This window comes from Camelus ferus, chromosome 21 (genome assembly GCF_009834535.1).
Source record: "Camelus ferus isolate YT-003-E chromosome 21, BCGSAC_Cfer_1.0, whole genome shotgun sequence".
In the NCBI taxonomy this organism is placed as follows: domain Eukaryota; kingdom Metazoa; phylum Chordata; class Mammalia; order Artiodactyla; family Camelidae; genus Camelus; species Camelus ferus.
This window is the reverse complement of record NC_045716.1, coordinates 694748-710678: the sequence shown is the minus strand read 5'-3', so window position 1 is coordinate 710678 and position 15931 is coordinate 694748. Positions and strand designations below refer to the sequence as shown.

The 15931-nt window shown below is 45.2% G+C and overlaps 1 protein-coding gene across 3 annotated transcripts in view; it reads left to right on the top strand.

The window, feature by feature from the left end:
- The window catches only part of C21H1orf21 (chromosome 21 C1orf21 homolog), a 206712-nt gene that overhangs the window by 178814 nt on the left and 11967 nt on the right, over nt 1–15931 (top strand). The window contains exons 4-6 of one of the 3 annotated variants that reach the window (XM_032463542.1): nt 1850–1926; nt 3255–3439; nt 9148–9208. In XM_032463542.1, the coding sequence (XP_032319433.1) occupies nt 1850–1926; nt 3255–3439; nt 9148–9208 (323 nt within the window). Of the gene's footprint in view, nt 1–1849; nt 1927–3254; nt 3440–9147; nt 9209–9524; nt 15866–15931 lie in introns of those variants that run through there. The other 2 variants (XM_032463543.1, XM_032463544.1) reach the window with 2 other exon arrangements.

The following is a 15931-nucleotide window of genomic DNA, read 5'->3' as shown; positions in this document are numbered from 1 at the left end:
TTTTTTTAGCAACCACACTATGTATTTTTGAGGAGGATATGGTGAGATGATATAATGATGAAGGGTACAGTTTAATAAGTTGAATAGAAACAATGTAATTGTCATTGGTATATTTAGAAGTAGAAGCCTCTTTCCTGCCTCAGCAACATTTACAATTGTGATGCATCCTTTAAGTTCAAAGAGTTTAGGAAATTATGTGAATAGAAAAAAAGCGTAAGACTCTGTCATATCCAGTACATCCATTTTCAATGCCTAATCCAAGGGGGACATAAAGTTTAAGGGAGAAAATGACTCATGTGGAGGGAACCTAGATCTTCAGTCCTGCAGAGAGACTGCGGTTGAACTGTTTTTATCTCAAAGTGTTAAAAAAAAAAAAGGTGGTTATTTGCTGACATCATTCATTTGTTCTATCATCATTAAGCACCTCCCGTGAATTGCCAGGCCCCGAGCCAGGCACGGCGGCCCCGGCCGTAAAGAAGGAACCAGGGTCCTGCCCGCCTGGAGTCAGTGCGTTAAAAGTTTTCTGATTGTTCTCCCACTTCTTTGTGAAAAAGATAAGGTAGTTCATCTGCTGCTCCCTGACTACATCAGCAGAGGGGACAGTATCTATTTTATACTTTTAAAATATTCATGTTTAAGTAAGTTTAGCGGGAGGTAAAGAAGGCAGTAAGCTAGACGGCTAGAGAACTATAGTGACTGATTCTTCTTCGAGAAGGTCGCAAACAAAATTACCCTGTTTTGGGGGACTGACGTTGTACAGACACGCTCACGTTTGAGGGTGAATAGCCAGCAGCCAGAGCATGGGAGTCAGTGCAGCTTCACGCTGACTTACGTGGCATCTGCTGTCCTGGGAGCGGTAGGGGCGCTTGAAAGAGATCACTCCGGGCCCGCTGTTCTGTGCAGCATCTCGCGTCCCTCTGCCTGCGGTGAGAAGGGTGGGCCGGCCCGCAGGAGTTTGATTCCTTGCCCTCGCCCAGGTCTTTAATTATGGCCACATCTCGGGTTCCTGGAGTGTCTACAGTCACCTGTTAAGTAAGTTTAGAATAGTCTTTCCTTTCATTTTGGGGAAGTGTGTTTAGAAAGCAAATTAAGAAGCACCCTGAATAATTTTTAAAGATAATGTTGTAAAACTACAGAGCAGTTGTAGCATTGAGACAGCGTGTTTACTGATACACTTGCATTTTAAAATTTAAGAGTATTTCTTTCCCATGTGGCTAGTTTACTGGGAACAAGAAATCAGATCGGGCTAAAAGCCAAAGAAGTGGCTTCTGGAATACAGACTAGTACTGAGTTTTACTAAGTTAATCGAATTCAACCTCAATATTTACTGCAGGTGTAAAATACTATTTTTAGTTGTGTTCTTGTGCCTGTCGCTGCTAGAGCCTTGTGCAGACTTTCTGTCCCAATAACCAGCAGTTGTGTTTCACAAATAAACTGCACGAAGTCGCTTAACCTGGGCAAGCCAGCCATGGCGGCGGTTGTATGACACTTGCTCTTTTTTGACGCTTTGATTCTCTTCCTATTTTCAGGAATTCCACCTAAAAATCAAAGACTACCCACACATAATTTTCTTTTTTTTTTATTGAGTTATATTCAGTTTACAATGTTGTGTATACACATAGTTTTCTAAAAGGAGCCACAGCTGTTATAAAAAGTGAATTCCTCTTTTCATGACAACGTTCCGTGTTAAAATGCTTGGCCAGGGCTGCCTGTACCCTGTGACGTCCTTGTGAAGGAACTGACTGCACAGGCTCCCAAACAGAATCTACCATTTCGGGGATGGAAATGTGTGCTCTTTTTGATTGCTGACTCTCATCGTGTCTTTTGCGTGTGTGTTTATGTGTTTCAGGAAAAAAGTGCCAGTTCAAATGTAAGACTTAAAACTAACAAAGAGATTCCGGGACTAGTTCATCAACCCAGAGCAAAGTAAGTTCTCATTCCTTTTTTCCTATGTCGTTTTTAAAGCTAAAAATGTTTTTAGAGTGAGCTCCATTTTGCCTACCAGATAATCAAGACTTACGGTAAAGCTTCAGTAATGAAGACAGTGTGACTGGGTCTAATGGAACAGACAGAGTCCCAAACCAGACCCAACATATATGGCAGAGCTGACGTTTCACACCAGTTAGGAGAAAATAAAGGGGAATATCTTTATGAGTTTGGGGCAGGGGAGAACTTCAAATAACTCACGAAGGATGCAAATCTTAAGAAAAATGATTAATTATTATGACTACACTAAAATTAAGACCTTCTATTTATCAGACTATGCAATAGGAGAGTAAAAGGCCACAGAATGAGGGTAGATACTTATAATACATACAATGAACAGTGGTTGGATTTCCAGAACACATAGAGGAATTCTATGAATCAGTAACTAAAGGACAGAACTCATGGAAAGACAGGCTAAAAACATGAACAACCATTTGACTGAAGAGGAAACATTAGTATCTAATGCGTATGAGAAAGATACCATGGCACACTACAAGACTGGCAAGATTTAGAAGTCTGATGCTACGAAAGGTTTACTAGAATCGGGAGTAACTGATACTCTTGACCCCTGGTGGTGGGAGTATAAACTGGTCAAAGTACTTTGGGAAAACAGTTTGCATTATCTAGTAGAATTGTCGCTTGGGCGTACCTGGCCCCCCAGCGACTTCACTCCCAGGTGTGGGCCCTGGAGAAACTCTTGTGCGCGGGGGCCAGCAGACATATTCTGGGAGCGTTCACAGCAGCACTGCTTACGTGAGCTCTTAAAGCTCTTGAAGGAAAAACCCAAATGTCCGTCCAGCATATAATGGATAACAAAAAATGTGGCACGTCCTTGTGCTGGGAATGCTGCGTATCAGTGAAAATCTACGACCTGTACGTAGCTCCACGTGTCAAGGAGGTGGAGCCTCGCCAGTGTCATGTTGTGGCGTAAAGTAAGAAGCACCTGCCTCCATGCACTTTTACACATATGAAGCTCAAAAACTAAGGCAGAACTAAGCAAGATTATGGGGGGGGAGATAAACAGCAGAGGCCAGCAAGGAGATGAAGGGCACTAAATTCAAATCGTGGTCGCTTCTACTGCATAGAACACAGAGGGACCAGAGAGAGGTTCTATTTCTTAATCTGAGTGGTGGTTTTATCCCTGTTCCTTTCATTCTTATTATTTAAAAGTGTACAAATAGCATGATAGGTTTTCTTTTCTATGTGTTAAGTATTTCACAATTAAAATGTTAAAAGAGAATAAAGAATAGTTTTCTGGATTTTTCTAGAACTGAATCTACACTGGCAACAAAATGCACTTTGTCTGTGAAGCTACAACCCCTTTCCTCAGAGAGGCCCTGCTGTCCCCGAGGCTGCACGTCCCCTTGTGCTGTTCTAGCCGAAAACGAACAAACCCCGAGGGTGCTGCTCGCACATGTGTCACCCCACCCCAACATAAATGTGACTAGTGCCTGTATGTAATAGAGCCCCAAAATCAAAATCCTAAGTGGACAGGGTTGTGTTATCTTTGGTTCTTCCCAGGAAGTTGAGACAAAAATAACGTAATTGGTTTCACCTGGCTCAGCGTCTGGGCCCCGGCCACAGCCAGGGCCACTGGGACGTGGTGGTTGGGACTCTTCAGGGGGTGGTGAGCGAGCACAGGGACTTAATTTTTTTCACTTTCAAAGAAAACTGGACATTTTTAAATCCCCTTATCATTTTCAACGTCAGTTTAAGGATACCACCGGTTTTTGCCCCTTAGGTAAGCATTGGGCTATAATCGCAACCTCCCTAATCCACTCCCCGGCAATCACTTTTATCTCCTCTAACTTTATCTGCCTCTGGGGACAACGATATCTGATGACCCTACCAAATCATCTTTTCATCCAAAACGTTGGATATATGCTATTTTTAAATGCTTTTCTTATCTCTGCGTTCTAGAGAAAGACTATATTAAGAATTCCTTTTTTCCTTCAGAGCAAATATTTATTTAACTTTGACACACTTTCATGCTTTGCAGACTGGCATGTGCTGAAGCTTTCAGAGAAGTTGAGTAAATTGGAGCATGTGTTTACATTAAAATTATGAAGAAAATTCCCTATTTTTCACACAGCATCACGCTCGTGTCTCTCTCTGTGTGTGTGTGTGTGTGTGTGTGTGTGTGTGTGTGTTTTAAACTGTGAATCAGATCATTGGGTTCCTGGAATTCAACTAAGAAATCTTTCTGGAGGGCCAAGAAAAGGGTTTTATTTTTCCTACTTGCTGACATATAGGATCCAGGAAACTATTCTTTATTATGTAGTTGTATAAAATATGATGAGGTGTTGTTTCTTCTTCCCCCATGAGCGGAAGGATAATTCCCTACCTTGTGGAAGATTTACTGTAAAGGCAGGCATCCTCACAGCCTCGCCCTCGCTCGGCGTCACGTGCAGAGCACGTTCCCGCTGGCCTTGAGATCTCAGGCAAGTGAGCTAGCGTCTTGGAGCTTCAGTTTTCTCCAAGAAAAATGGAGGTGAAAAATCCTGTCTTACAGAGCTGGGGCTTAAATAAAATAAATAAAATAATGTATGCCCTATGCTCATCACAGTGTCTGACGCTTGGCAAGAACGCCTTAACAATTAGAAACAGCCCGAACGCCCTTTAACGGGAAGTTGGGCAAATGCGCTTCGCTGTGTTCACACAGTGGAACATCAGCAGTCACCACGAATGCCCCGCAGCCATGGACAGCCCTGGGCGGACCCAGCAACATGGCGCTGGGACAGAGAGCAAGTCCAAGCGGTGACGTAGCATGATGCGCTCTGTAAACTTACAAACACCTGGAACAGATCATCTGCTCTCAAGCACGGAGAGAGATGGAGTGAAGCTTTACAAAAGGGAAGCGGGGACGTGATGGCTCCCTTGAGCTGGGAAGTAAGCTCTAGGTTGTTGAGATCCCAGCTTTTATTTTTTTGTTTTGATTTCATGAATACTTATTATACTTTTTTTTAAATAACCGAATAAAAGTGAGCCATGCATGAACTAATAGCAAGGGTGTGTCCTGTTGTGAGGTCTAGGATTAATCCACTTCCTGAGGTGCAGCTGAAAAACACTGATGATGATCATCAAGAAGGAACTGTGTTCAGGCTAAGATTTGTCAGGGACCCACGGGGTAACTGAGTTTCATTTTTGTAGGTGAAGTACTAGGGAATTAGGACCTTGTCTTCCCATACTTCTGTGGCTTAGATTTTTATTTGGAAGCTTATTTTTTTAAGTGACTAAACGTGGAAACCATGTATCTTTCCGCTCTAGAGCTCATTTGTCCACCTTTGGTTCATTTGATTACTTGCATTGAGATTCCATAGCGTTGTCATCCTTGGTCTCATGAAGCTGAGAAGTTGTAGGAAAAAGAACCTTTGATGGCAGGGTTAACTCATAAGAGCTTTGCCAGGACCAGCTGAGAGCCATGAGAAATGTTCCAGGGCCATAAATGGAGTATAATCGATAAAAATTTTGAGTCACTGTGTTGCACACCTGAAAACTAATATAATACTGTAAACCAGCTACACTTCAATTGAAAAAAGAGAGAGAGAAATGTTCCAGGGGGAGCATTGTGTTTTCCAAGGTGGAATTTTAGTTATTAGAGAGAAAGAGGAATGACTGAAGTTTTATGAGTTAAATCAAGTACCAACATACAGGCTTTTATAAAAGATTTTTAGATCTAATTAGTCTTAGCATTCAAGGATTCATACTTTATCAACTAAATCAGAAGCAACCCAGTCAGCCCTTGGTGGTATCCTGAGGGAATATGGGAGACCATTGTGCTCTCCCTCCTCCGCTCCGCACTCACCGCCATCACACAGTCCGTCAGAGGCGATCTGAGAGTCAAGCTGTTACTCACGGACCGCTCCCCACGGTGCGCTGTGCGCTCTGGAGGGTCAGCGCCACCGTCAGCGCCGCTGTGTTGATACGAGTTTCCACGTGAGAAGACGGCATCGTGTTTCTCCGGGCGGGAGTCGGTCGACAGTGGGCAATTCACTTCATCAGAGTGAGCATCCTGCCTCTGCCCCCGTTGAAAGGAAGGCGTGGAGAACAGCAGGGTAAGCCTCGTGCCCTCGGGTCACACCAGCCCTAAGACGACGCACAGACCACGAGGCTCTCGTGTGGGTGTCCGCCTGCCGCGCTTCCAGGGACCGCAGGCTTTGCCTGAAAAAGCTCATTTGGTGCATCGGGACTTGGTAATAAATCAGCCCCCTCCATTCTGCCTTCTCTGTCACAGCCCACGTGCTGTGTTTCAGGGAGGCAAGACAGGCAGCCGGTCTGCTGAGTGGCTCGTCCCAGCCGGTTCTGAAGTGAGGCAGAAGCAGGCAGCGGTGTGCTAGGGCTCCTGGATGAAGGAAAAGGAGGCAGCCTTTCTCCGTCCGTGGGCACGATGGTAGAGACACAGCGGACCGAAGGCAGCTTGCTGACGTTTGGTTAGGATTGTTTCTCAAAGGCACGTGTGAAAATGAAAATGTAAGGTTCCTGCCTGACCCTGTACCCTCTACCCCAGAGCAAGGCGAATACTTCCTTCAAGATTCAGACGGGGTTGAAAATACGCTGTCTTGTCTAGTTAATCCTGGATTAGGTGGCTTTCGTTCAGTTTGCTTCCATCAAGGGATATCTTTTTCTTTTTTTAATGATTAGAAAGTATGCAGCTAGACTACACAAAACTGAATCCACTCAAGTTTTTACCGTATGGGCATCCTGAGGTCCTTCACTTTGGGTCTGAAACTCCTGAGACAGGTCCCTGAGCCTGTGCGCTCTCCACCACAGGGAGGGATGGAGACACACTTGCAGGGTCACATTCACTTAAGATTTCCCCTCTTGTCCATCTGATGTGCATACGTATGAGTATCAGCCAAACACCCCTGTTTTCATGTTGTGATGTTTGAGTAAAGGAGCTAACGGAAGTTAGTAACAATCACAGAACGTTACTGCCGTAAAGGACCTCAGAGACCAGCCTAGCAGTTTTATAAATGAGGAATCTCAGGCCTGCACCCCATCTATGCTAGAAAGCTGTGCTGCCTCTGTGAGGAGTCGTGAGTCCCACGGATTTAAATAGAGACCACTTGGTCTATTAATTAAATATGTACTACCCTCCTGTTATATGCAAGGCAATATATGCTAAAATCTCTAACCAAAAAAGGTTCCACCATGAACATCAGATCCTAAAAATGCCACTTTTATGACGTCCCTTGGGATTTCCTAGGGAAACTAATATATATGGTTATGTTTAGATAGATAGACAGACAGATAGATAGACAGACAGATCAATCTACTGATCGATCGATCAGTATCTTCATGCCTTTTCTCTCTGGGGCCCAGAGCTGTCCAGCACCTTCATCTGCTGAGAGCTTGGCTAAGAACATGGCAGGTGCCCCAAAAAGTGTCTAGGCAGCCACAGTGGGTACCAGAATATTTGTGTTTCCCACTCACAAGAAATCCCCCAGGCTCTCCCTCACAGCCTGTTCACATGAACTTTAGGCAAAACTCTAACAAGCTTGGCTGTGCTGTTGCCAAACATGAAGCCCAAGCAGCAACTGGCAAGAAGGAGGAAACAGGACTGTTACCTCCTCTGACAGGAGAAGAAGCTCAAAAGGCAGCCAGAGAACGGAAGCCTGGAACTCAAGGCCGTTTCAGCTTTTGCTTAAAGAGGAGCCGCTCCACCGACCGTCGAGGCTCCCGGACTATCCCAGTATTACAGAGGAGGGTTAAGACTTAAGATCAGGGGAGTTGCCCCTCGCCATGAAATGAAAGTTGAGATACATCGTCTATTAAATTGAGTGCACAGTTTAGAAGACTTGCATCCAAAGTGGCTCGAATAAAAAACGTTTTGGCACTAAAAGAAGTCAAACCCTGAGGAATCTGGAAGAGCTCAGCTTTGCAAAGCGGCTTTTCTGTCCAGACAGAGCACGAGGAGGCTGTTTACTCTCACCATCCCGGGTTCCGCCCTGCCTTTCCAGCCTGCAGTGAGAGGGCCTGTTTCTGCAACAGGACGTGTACGTAAATTACATGATGTCCGTGGTGCCTTCCAGCAGTGAAGGCTACCAGGTCTTCTCATTGCTTCTCCTTGATCTCCACACTGATGGCTGTGTGCTCCCAGCTTTGAAACCTAGCTTTTACGCACTGGGGAAAACCTCTTTGGAGCCTCATTACCTGTCCTGGGAGGCCTGAAGGGCTTCGGGTCACTTGTGTCACTCTCTGTGGCCCCAAAAGGATGAGGTGTGCGGAGGGGATGTCAGGTGGGCTGCTCACCGTCCCTCGGCGGGAAGGGAAGAAGCTGGTCCAGAGCCACCCCTCCCCCGACCCCCACTACTAAACCAGGGGTAGTAACTAACAGTAAGGGAAGAAACAGTGCCGAGTGTCTCTTCCCCCAGCATCCCGAACCCCCTTGGACACCCACGGCTGTTCACTGGGTGGAAACTACTCTCGTTAAGATCATGTTGCTGCCAGGCCCCTTTCCTTCCCGTCTGTGAATCTTCTCTGCTGTCCTTCCCTTCTAAGTTTGTCCCCACCAACCACGTGTGTCTCACTAAGTATGCCGGTAAATTGCCAAGGACAAGCAATCACACAGGGCGAGGGCTCCTCAGACATGCCTCCTCACTGACTCCCACGTTCCAGTGGAATTTCAGTTCCAAAGAGATGCCTTTGCTGTCCCCGGGACAGAAGATGTTCAGGGACAACGTCAAGTTCCCTCTCGTTTGCGGCCAGCCCACGCCTGTGCAGTCGGCTGGACACCGTGCTGACACTGACAGCCTTTGTGAAACACACATTTCAGTATAATAATTAGGATATATTTTCTTGTTGTGGTTACACCCAGGGTTGAAATAGGCTGTATGCTGCTTGCCTATACTGTTTGTTTTAATGACAAATACGTATCTGAAGAAAAAATTTGGCACACACCTCCCAGTAACACCACTAAAAATAACTTGAGTACTTTGAAAGGAAATTGTGTTCCTTAAATCATAGGAACTGACAGGCTATTAGGAAACACATTTGTAGGATTACTCATAATGACATTTATCCTCAATATGATACTTAAGTGCAAAAGTCTGCAAGAAATAAATGGCTGCCCCAAAGTTGAGGGACCCAGCAGTTTTCGTTTGAAGGAGCTAGGTTTTCTTAAACATGGAAATATGTATTTAACTATTCTTTGTTTTTCAGCATGCACATCTCTGAAAGCCAACAGGAATTCTTCAGAATGCTGGATGAAAAAATCGAAAAGGTAAGAGGTAAAAGAACTAAGTGTTTGAGGGAAATATTGCCTCATGAGTTAGGGTGACGATATTCTGGTTTGTACGTTGCAAAGCTGTTCTTGCAAGGGGATGGCTAGAGAGTTAAAACCAAAGTCCCCCACCCTGCTCCAAAAACTGAGGCTCTGAGAATGTTTAATGTATAACAGAGCTTCCCAGGATCTGGGCTGCCGCTGATCATTAATTAAAGCTTGGAAAGTCAGGTAGAGACTAGTAAGAGCCTTTGCGTAGAGACAGAATGTTGCATCACTGTGTGTTGTCGACCCCGATGCCCCGCTCTGACCTCAGACTGCAAGCAAGATGGTCTCCAGTACCTGCCTGCCCCCCGCCCAGCGCCGCTGAGTCCTTTACAAACGTCGCGGACATGTTGCAATCGGTACCTACCTCAGAGAAGTGGCTGTGAGACAGGTGATCTCTGTATTTTACAGACAAGGAAACTGAGACTCAGAGTGCGTGAGTAATTTACCTGGTTTGCAGCTTTGCCCAGCGGTGGAGTTAGAATTCCAGCCCACGTCTGTCTGACTCCAAAGCGGTCCCCCAGTTGCTTCTCTCAGAATGTGTGGATTTTGTCTAGACAGATACAAAGTTGATCTGTGTGGAAACTGAACCCATGCTTAGGATCTCAGAGCGCCATATACGAATCAACAGAATGATGTATGGAATATGGTAATAAATAAAGGCTTACGTGCATATAGAATTTAAATTATTCACTGCAGGGGGTGAATTTTAAACGCTAAAGTTATCAATCTTAGTATTATCATTTGAAAATCTTACTCTGAAGACTAGAATTCTACATTCAGAACATATCTCAGCCATGGTTAAGTATCGTAGGTCAGTTTTACCTTCGAAATGGTTTCCATTTTAATTTTTGTTTATTTTTCATTTTTTGTGGCCCTTTTGAGTGTTTCTTCAGTCAGTGGGAGACAGTGAAGGAGGTCTTAAGTTCATCCAATTTTTAGCAGCAGACCCCCCTCTGACCAAAAGAATCATTGTGTAGTCTTCTAACACACCATTAAAAGACCAGCATATGTTACCAATATGAAAAACAGAGATGGGTAATGAATTAAAATTAAAATAATAGCTTAATCTGCAGTGTTCCCTGGCTATGGTTAAATACTCAGTTGAGTATGTGTGTGGGGGTGGTGGTGGTTTACTTTTAGTGAAATTTTACCTTATGCATGACTTTTCAGACTGAAAAGGTCATTTAGGAATAATCACCAAGTTTCACATACTGGTTCAAAAGCTGTTCAACTTGTCGATAACACTTTGTTTTCAGTAAAGAGAGGCGTAAAAGAAGTATTTTATTCTCACTGTAATGATGAAGGGCTTTCTCTCTGTTAGTTTGGATTATTTCTCTTCCACTAACTTTTTGGCAACAGAAATATCTGCTTAGTAGTCAGAGGTGGTCTGTAGAAATTGAAGCCTGAATTGTGAGTTACCTTTTTAAACGACACTTACAAACCCTGGCCAGGCGTTGAAGATGCTCTTATCTAATCCCTGTCTGGTGTGTTTCCACAGTTTAAGTTCTACTTCTTTTTACTCAAAACTGAAATATATTGTTCCCACCTGAAACGCGACATCCCTTCTTACTTTGCATCCAGGGTACAAACTATGATGTGTTGACCACAACAGAAACAAGGTTTATAACTTGATCATTTATTGGCTTTGAGGATTTGTAGATACAACATAAACAGTGTTCCCAGTATTAAATACATTTATTTTCAAAAAAGAGCCGTTATGTAATCTATGACGTGTACCCAGTTACAGATTTCTAAGGGAATTTTCTATCTTCTCTGAGCCAAACTTGCCTGTTTCTCCTCCCGTACCTAAAGCCTGTCCTTCTGAATATTGTGAATATGCCATCCTGTGTGTCATCTCAACATCCAGCCTCCCAATGTTAGAGTGTCCCTTCCGGATAATACGTTTGTGGTTGAATATGGTCTTCACCGTAGTTTGTATAACCAGAATTAGAAGTTGGATTCTTACTACCTTCCTGACTTTTTACCATTGCTAAATATTTCTTTGGTCCAACTAGCATGTAGTCAACCATAAATGCAATTCAGATCTATTCTTTAGGTTTTATAGGGTTGATTTTAAAAAGAAAACTCAGAGCATCATGCTGAAACTTGGAGTCATTTTGAGAGGCCTTGAGTTTTGAGATTTACTCTTTCCCAGAAATATCCAGGAATTCCTTTTTTTTTTTTTTTTCCTTCCTTAAATTGATAAGAAGCAAAACTGAGTGACTCTGGAGAGATTTAAACCTGCCCCTCCTGGATTCATCCTTTGTATTTACTGAATGTCTGTAGGGCATCTTTCGATTTACCTTTGAACTGTCCTGTCCACACCAAAGCACTCTCTGCTCTGTCTCTCACAAGATGTGGGAGTACCGTTGGTATAAGGAAACTGGGACCATTCTTACAGTGAGGCTTAATGTGCGCACCTCCCTCTAATTCAGAAACGGTCCTGATGCCGAGCGGTGGTTTACTTCTGCACCACACCTGGACCTGTGGTTTGTCTAGGAAGTTAATCGTGGCAAAGAAAAGCAAGTAGCAAAAATGCATTAAAAGTTATTCAGCACTTCTGAGTACCAGACATGATGCTGGGACTCAGAACAGAAAACCAGGTAGGAAATAGGGGATACAAAATAAGTAGGACACAGCCCCTTGCCTTGAGGAGCTCAATTTTAAAAGCGAATTTCAGGTCCTCCAGCATCGAAGTGTTTCCAGTTGAAACTTGAGGTCCAGGAACCAGGCAGGTGGGACACTCTGGGACATGTGGCCACGTTTCACTAGGCTGGCGTCTATGTAGAAGGCCACTGAGCTGCACCTGCGGGTGACCACAGGAGCTGTTTTGTCAGGAGAGCAGGAAGAGTTCAAAAGACACTTCAAAATCTTTGATTTACTTTTGCTTTTCCTTTTGGAGAGTAAAAACCCTGTGAAACGATGGGAGTGCCTCATTTAGTTTTTCCTCGTCATTTCTCACCCGGATGCCTCACCGTTACTCCATTACGATCGATCGAGAGCCATTGTGCCTGACAGTTCACGGGCTCCTCACCCTCGTGTGAAGTGGTGACATTTGCCTAATTTTGCACCTTAAAGAAAATGACAGTTTACTGCAGAGCAAGGTAGTAACTTTAAACTCCAAACTTCTTCTGCTGCACTTAGAGAAGAAAGGAGAGACCTAGGCTGGGAAACCTCCTGGCCCCGAGGAGGGGGTTCTGAACACAGTACCAGACACAGATCACGACCAGTTTTAAGACTTGCTTTCTGCTGTACATTTGAGTTTACCTGTAAGAAACAGAAAAAGGAAATACATTTTTAAGTATCTGCATTCATAGTACCTTTTCCAGGCAGACCCAGGGATTTATATTTTGCTTTACTGAAGGTTTAAGAGCCGCCGACAGCCAAGGCGTCTTTCGCCCTCAGAGGGAACGCTGACTGTGAAATGAGACTGTCTCAGTGTTCCCGGGAAAAGGAAAGTAAGAATTACCTTGGTTCTTAGTCACCCGAAAAAAAGGAATTTTTGACGAGAGACAGAAACTGTGACATAAGCAAGATTTTTATTAGTGAAGTAAAAAAATGGTGAAACATGCTACACTCCCGAGAATTGGGCGCGGGCCAGTCCAAGAGAGGGGAAAATGGCGCCGTTCCTTTGTTCTTCCCGTTTTTATATCCTGGTTTTGTGACTGACTGACTGATTGACAGCTCAGGTTCCCTGCGCTCTGGCCCGCCCACCCCCTTTGGGCAGGTTCACTGGGTCAGGTTATACCAGGTCCCCCTCCCACAAGCAGCTGCCGCACCTTGATGTTAACTGGCTTCCTTAACTGGCCCTCATTTAGAGAAAGTAAAAATGTCTGGAGTCCCTTTTCCTGGATGCAGACACACTGCCACTTTCTGGGCTGATCCTTTCCCTTCCCTCTCCCCCAGCCCAGTGCTCGTTTCTGTCTAAACTACCTAACATCAGTACAGTGCCGTTTGCTTCTTGTTAGTTTTCCTCATGAAAGGCATCTTAAGCTTTGTTGGGTCCTGTGTTTCGCGCCCTTCTCAGTGCCCACGAGAAACATGGGACTGTTGCATCAAACCCTGACGAATGTCACCTGGCCTGCCCCACTTGTACAGAGAGCGTTGTAGTGTGTCCCCCCCACCCCGCTTGTCACGTTCAGTAACAACTGAGGCCTTCAGCACTGGCAGAGGGACGCTCTCACCGGCACGTATATTTTGGAAGTGGGCTGGACTGCAAATAGCATCGCATTAAACGGTTGTTTGCTCCGTGGGAGACATGGTGTGGCCTTGCTTTGCTAGTACCCAAACCCTTCCTTTCCCTGCCTCACCTTCGCTCGCTCCTGTGCACACCTGTCCTCATTTGTCCACCAAATTAAAGCGGTAATCACCAGGGTAAGGCGGGGACTCAGCCCTGGCTTGAGTCTCTGCCTGCTGCCTAGCTCTGTGCAGGTGCCTCTTCACAGTCACGGTGATAACATTGTGCAGGAACCACTGGCAAGGGGCGTGCACACCCTGGGCTTTGAGGACCCTAGCGTTCCCCGGCATCCCCGTGGAGCTGCGAGTCCTAAGTGATGCGACCAAAGAAAATAAAGCAGGCGGCAGCCAAATAGAAGTGCAGTCACACACCCAGTCTCTCACTTTTCTTTCCTGGAGGGCTCGGTTTTCAGAGCATTCTTGAGACTGTGCCGCCTCCTTGGGAAGGAGCAGAGGAGAAGGGTTCAGGTTCCAGCACAGTGGCGTACATGAATGCAAAAAAGAAAAAAGCAACCCATGCCATTTCTATGAATGCAGCGAAGCCGGACTCAGCAGCCACGGTCCGTGTTGGTGTTCCACGCTGTGGACGCAGCAGCGCCAGGAGGCTGGGCAGCACGCAGCAGGGAGGCAGCCCAGTGCCCCTCCGAGCGGAGCGACCGCGGCGCCGCCTTGAGCTGCTTTCTTGACTTGCTCTCATTCGGCTTCTTCACATCTTCATCCTGAGCTGGCTGTTTCCCTTCTTCCCCAGGGCCTTTCCACTCTGCGTTTGGCAGCCAGGGGCCTGGTTTTAACCCTGCAGGGAGCACACGGGGACAGGGGGTGCCAGCCTCTGTAACTACCGCTTTATTACTTCAGAAGCTCTAAAAGGACTTGCAGAATACACAGGCAGTTTCCTAAGAATAAAAGTTGGGTCTCCATCTTTGTTTCCCCAGAACCCAGCACAGGGCCTGGGACAGAACAGAGGCTTAATTAACTTGTTGAACGGGTGGATGGTGCAGATAAGACCCTGGGCGCAAGCACACAAAGGAAGGAGGTGTGGCCTGAGGCTCCCAAAGCAGAGAGCTCGGTGTGAGACGAGAGGCTCTGAACAAAAGGCAGCCTCGCACGCACGTACCAGTAAACACGGTGCCGAGAAACCAGAGGGACAGGACCGGCTCTGGGGGCAGCTGCGTGACCCGTCTCGCCTTTCTGATCCTTGGTTTCCTCACCAGGAGAAGGGGGAGGGGGATAATAATATTGACTTGTCTGGGAAATTAAAGAAAATTCACCCAGACTCTCTAGCAGAGTATTTGGTGTACTGTTCATGCTCTGTGCTTGGCAGCTTTTATTTTGGTCGAAGGTGCCTGTGTCCGTATCATATAGGGCGTCTGTAGAGGAAGGGTTTGGAGGCAGGCTACGACGGAGACTGAAAGTGCAGAACTTGTCCCCTTGAGTCTTGCTGGAGCAGGTGCCTTCCTGTGTGTGGATGGACGTCACCGCGAAGGCAGAGCGCCAGAGGAAGAGGTTCCCCAGCGTGCTGAGCCGCGCCCCCTCCTGTGTGGTACAAACACGTTAAGGAGTTAGATTCGCATGAACATTTCTAGAGCCAGTAAATAGCCTGTCCCAGTTTTTGATCTGTGGTTACAGAACAAGCCGGGGAGCCACTGGCCTGGGTACAGCTGGATCCCTGTGTATCTTTTTCCTGTTGGGAGGGTTCATTCTTTTTTAATTCTTGTGAGATTCTTAAAACCTGCTTTTACAAGTGTTTATTAATACCAGTCTTTACATGCTTGTAATAACAACAAAGAGTCACAAAAAGGAGCTCTCTAACAAAAGCACTAACACGGTAAGCCTGACCTCTTTGATTCTTTTAGGAAGTATAACTGGAATGTGTTCTCTAGACCCAGAAACGAGCCCTTCTGTTGAGAACTCCTAGAGAAAGCATCATTCTTGGAACAGACACTTGTAGATTGCCCTCATTTCAGCCCTATTTTTCTAAATAGAGTCAAAAGAGGAGTATCCAATACTTTAAACTCATATTCTCAACATTGGTTGTTGGAGATTTGGAGATGTTGAATCCTATCCTGCTTCCCTTCTGGGTTCTTAAAAAATGTTAAATAGACACAGGAAGCCAGGCGAGCATCGTGGGTCAGCATCCATCTGTATGAGTCTCACAAGTCCCAGGTGCAGAGCTTCTAGGTAAACTAGTTTGGAATATATTTGTAGTACTTAAAACATCAAAAGGGTCTGTAGCCAGAATATATAAAGAGGTATTACGAACACAAACCAATAAAAACCATCAATTAAACTTATGAGTCTGTATCTTTGAAATTCCCTTACATTTATACTATAAAGTTCACTAAAGCATACTATGTTCCATAGCAAAAAAAAAAACTAGAAGCAATTTAAGTGCCTACCACTAGAGGAATGAATAAAGTCCTATATATTCCTACAGTACAA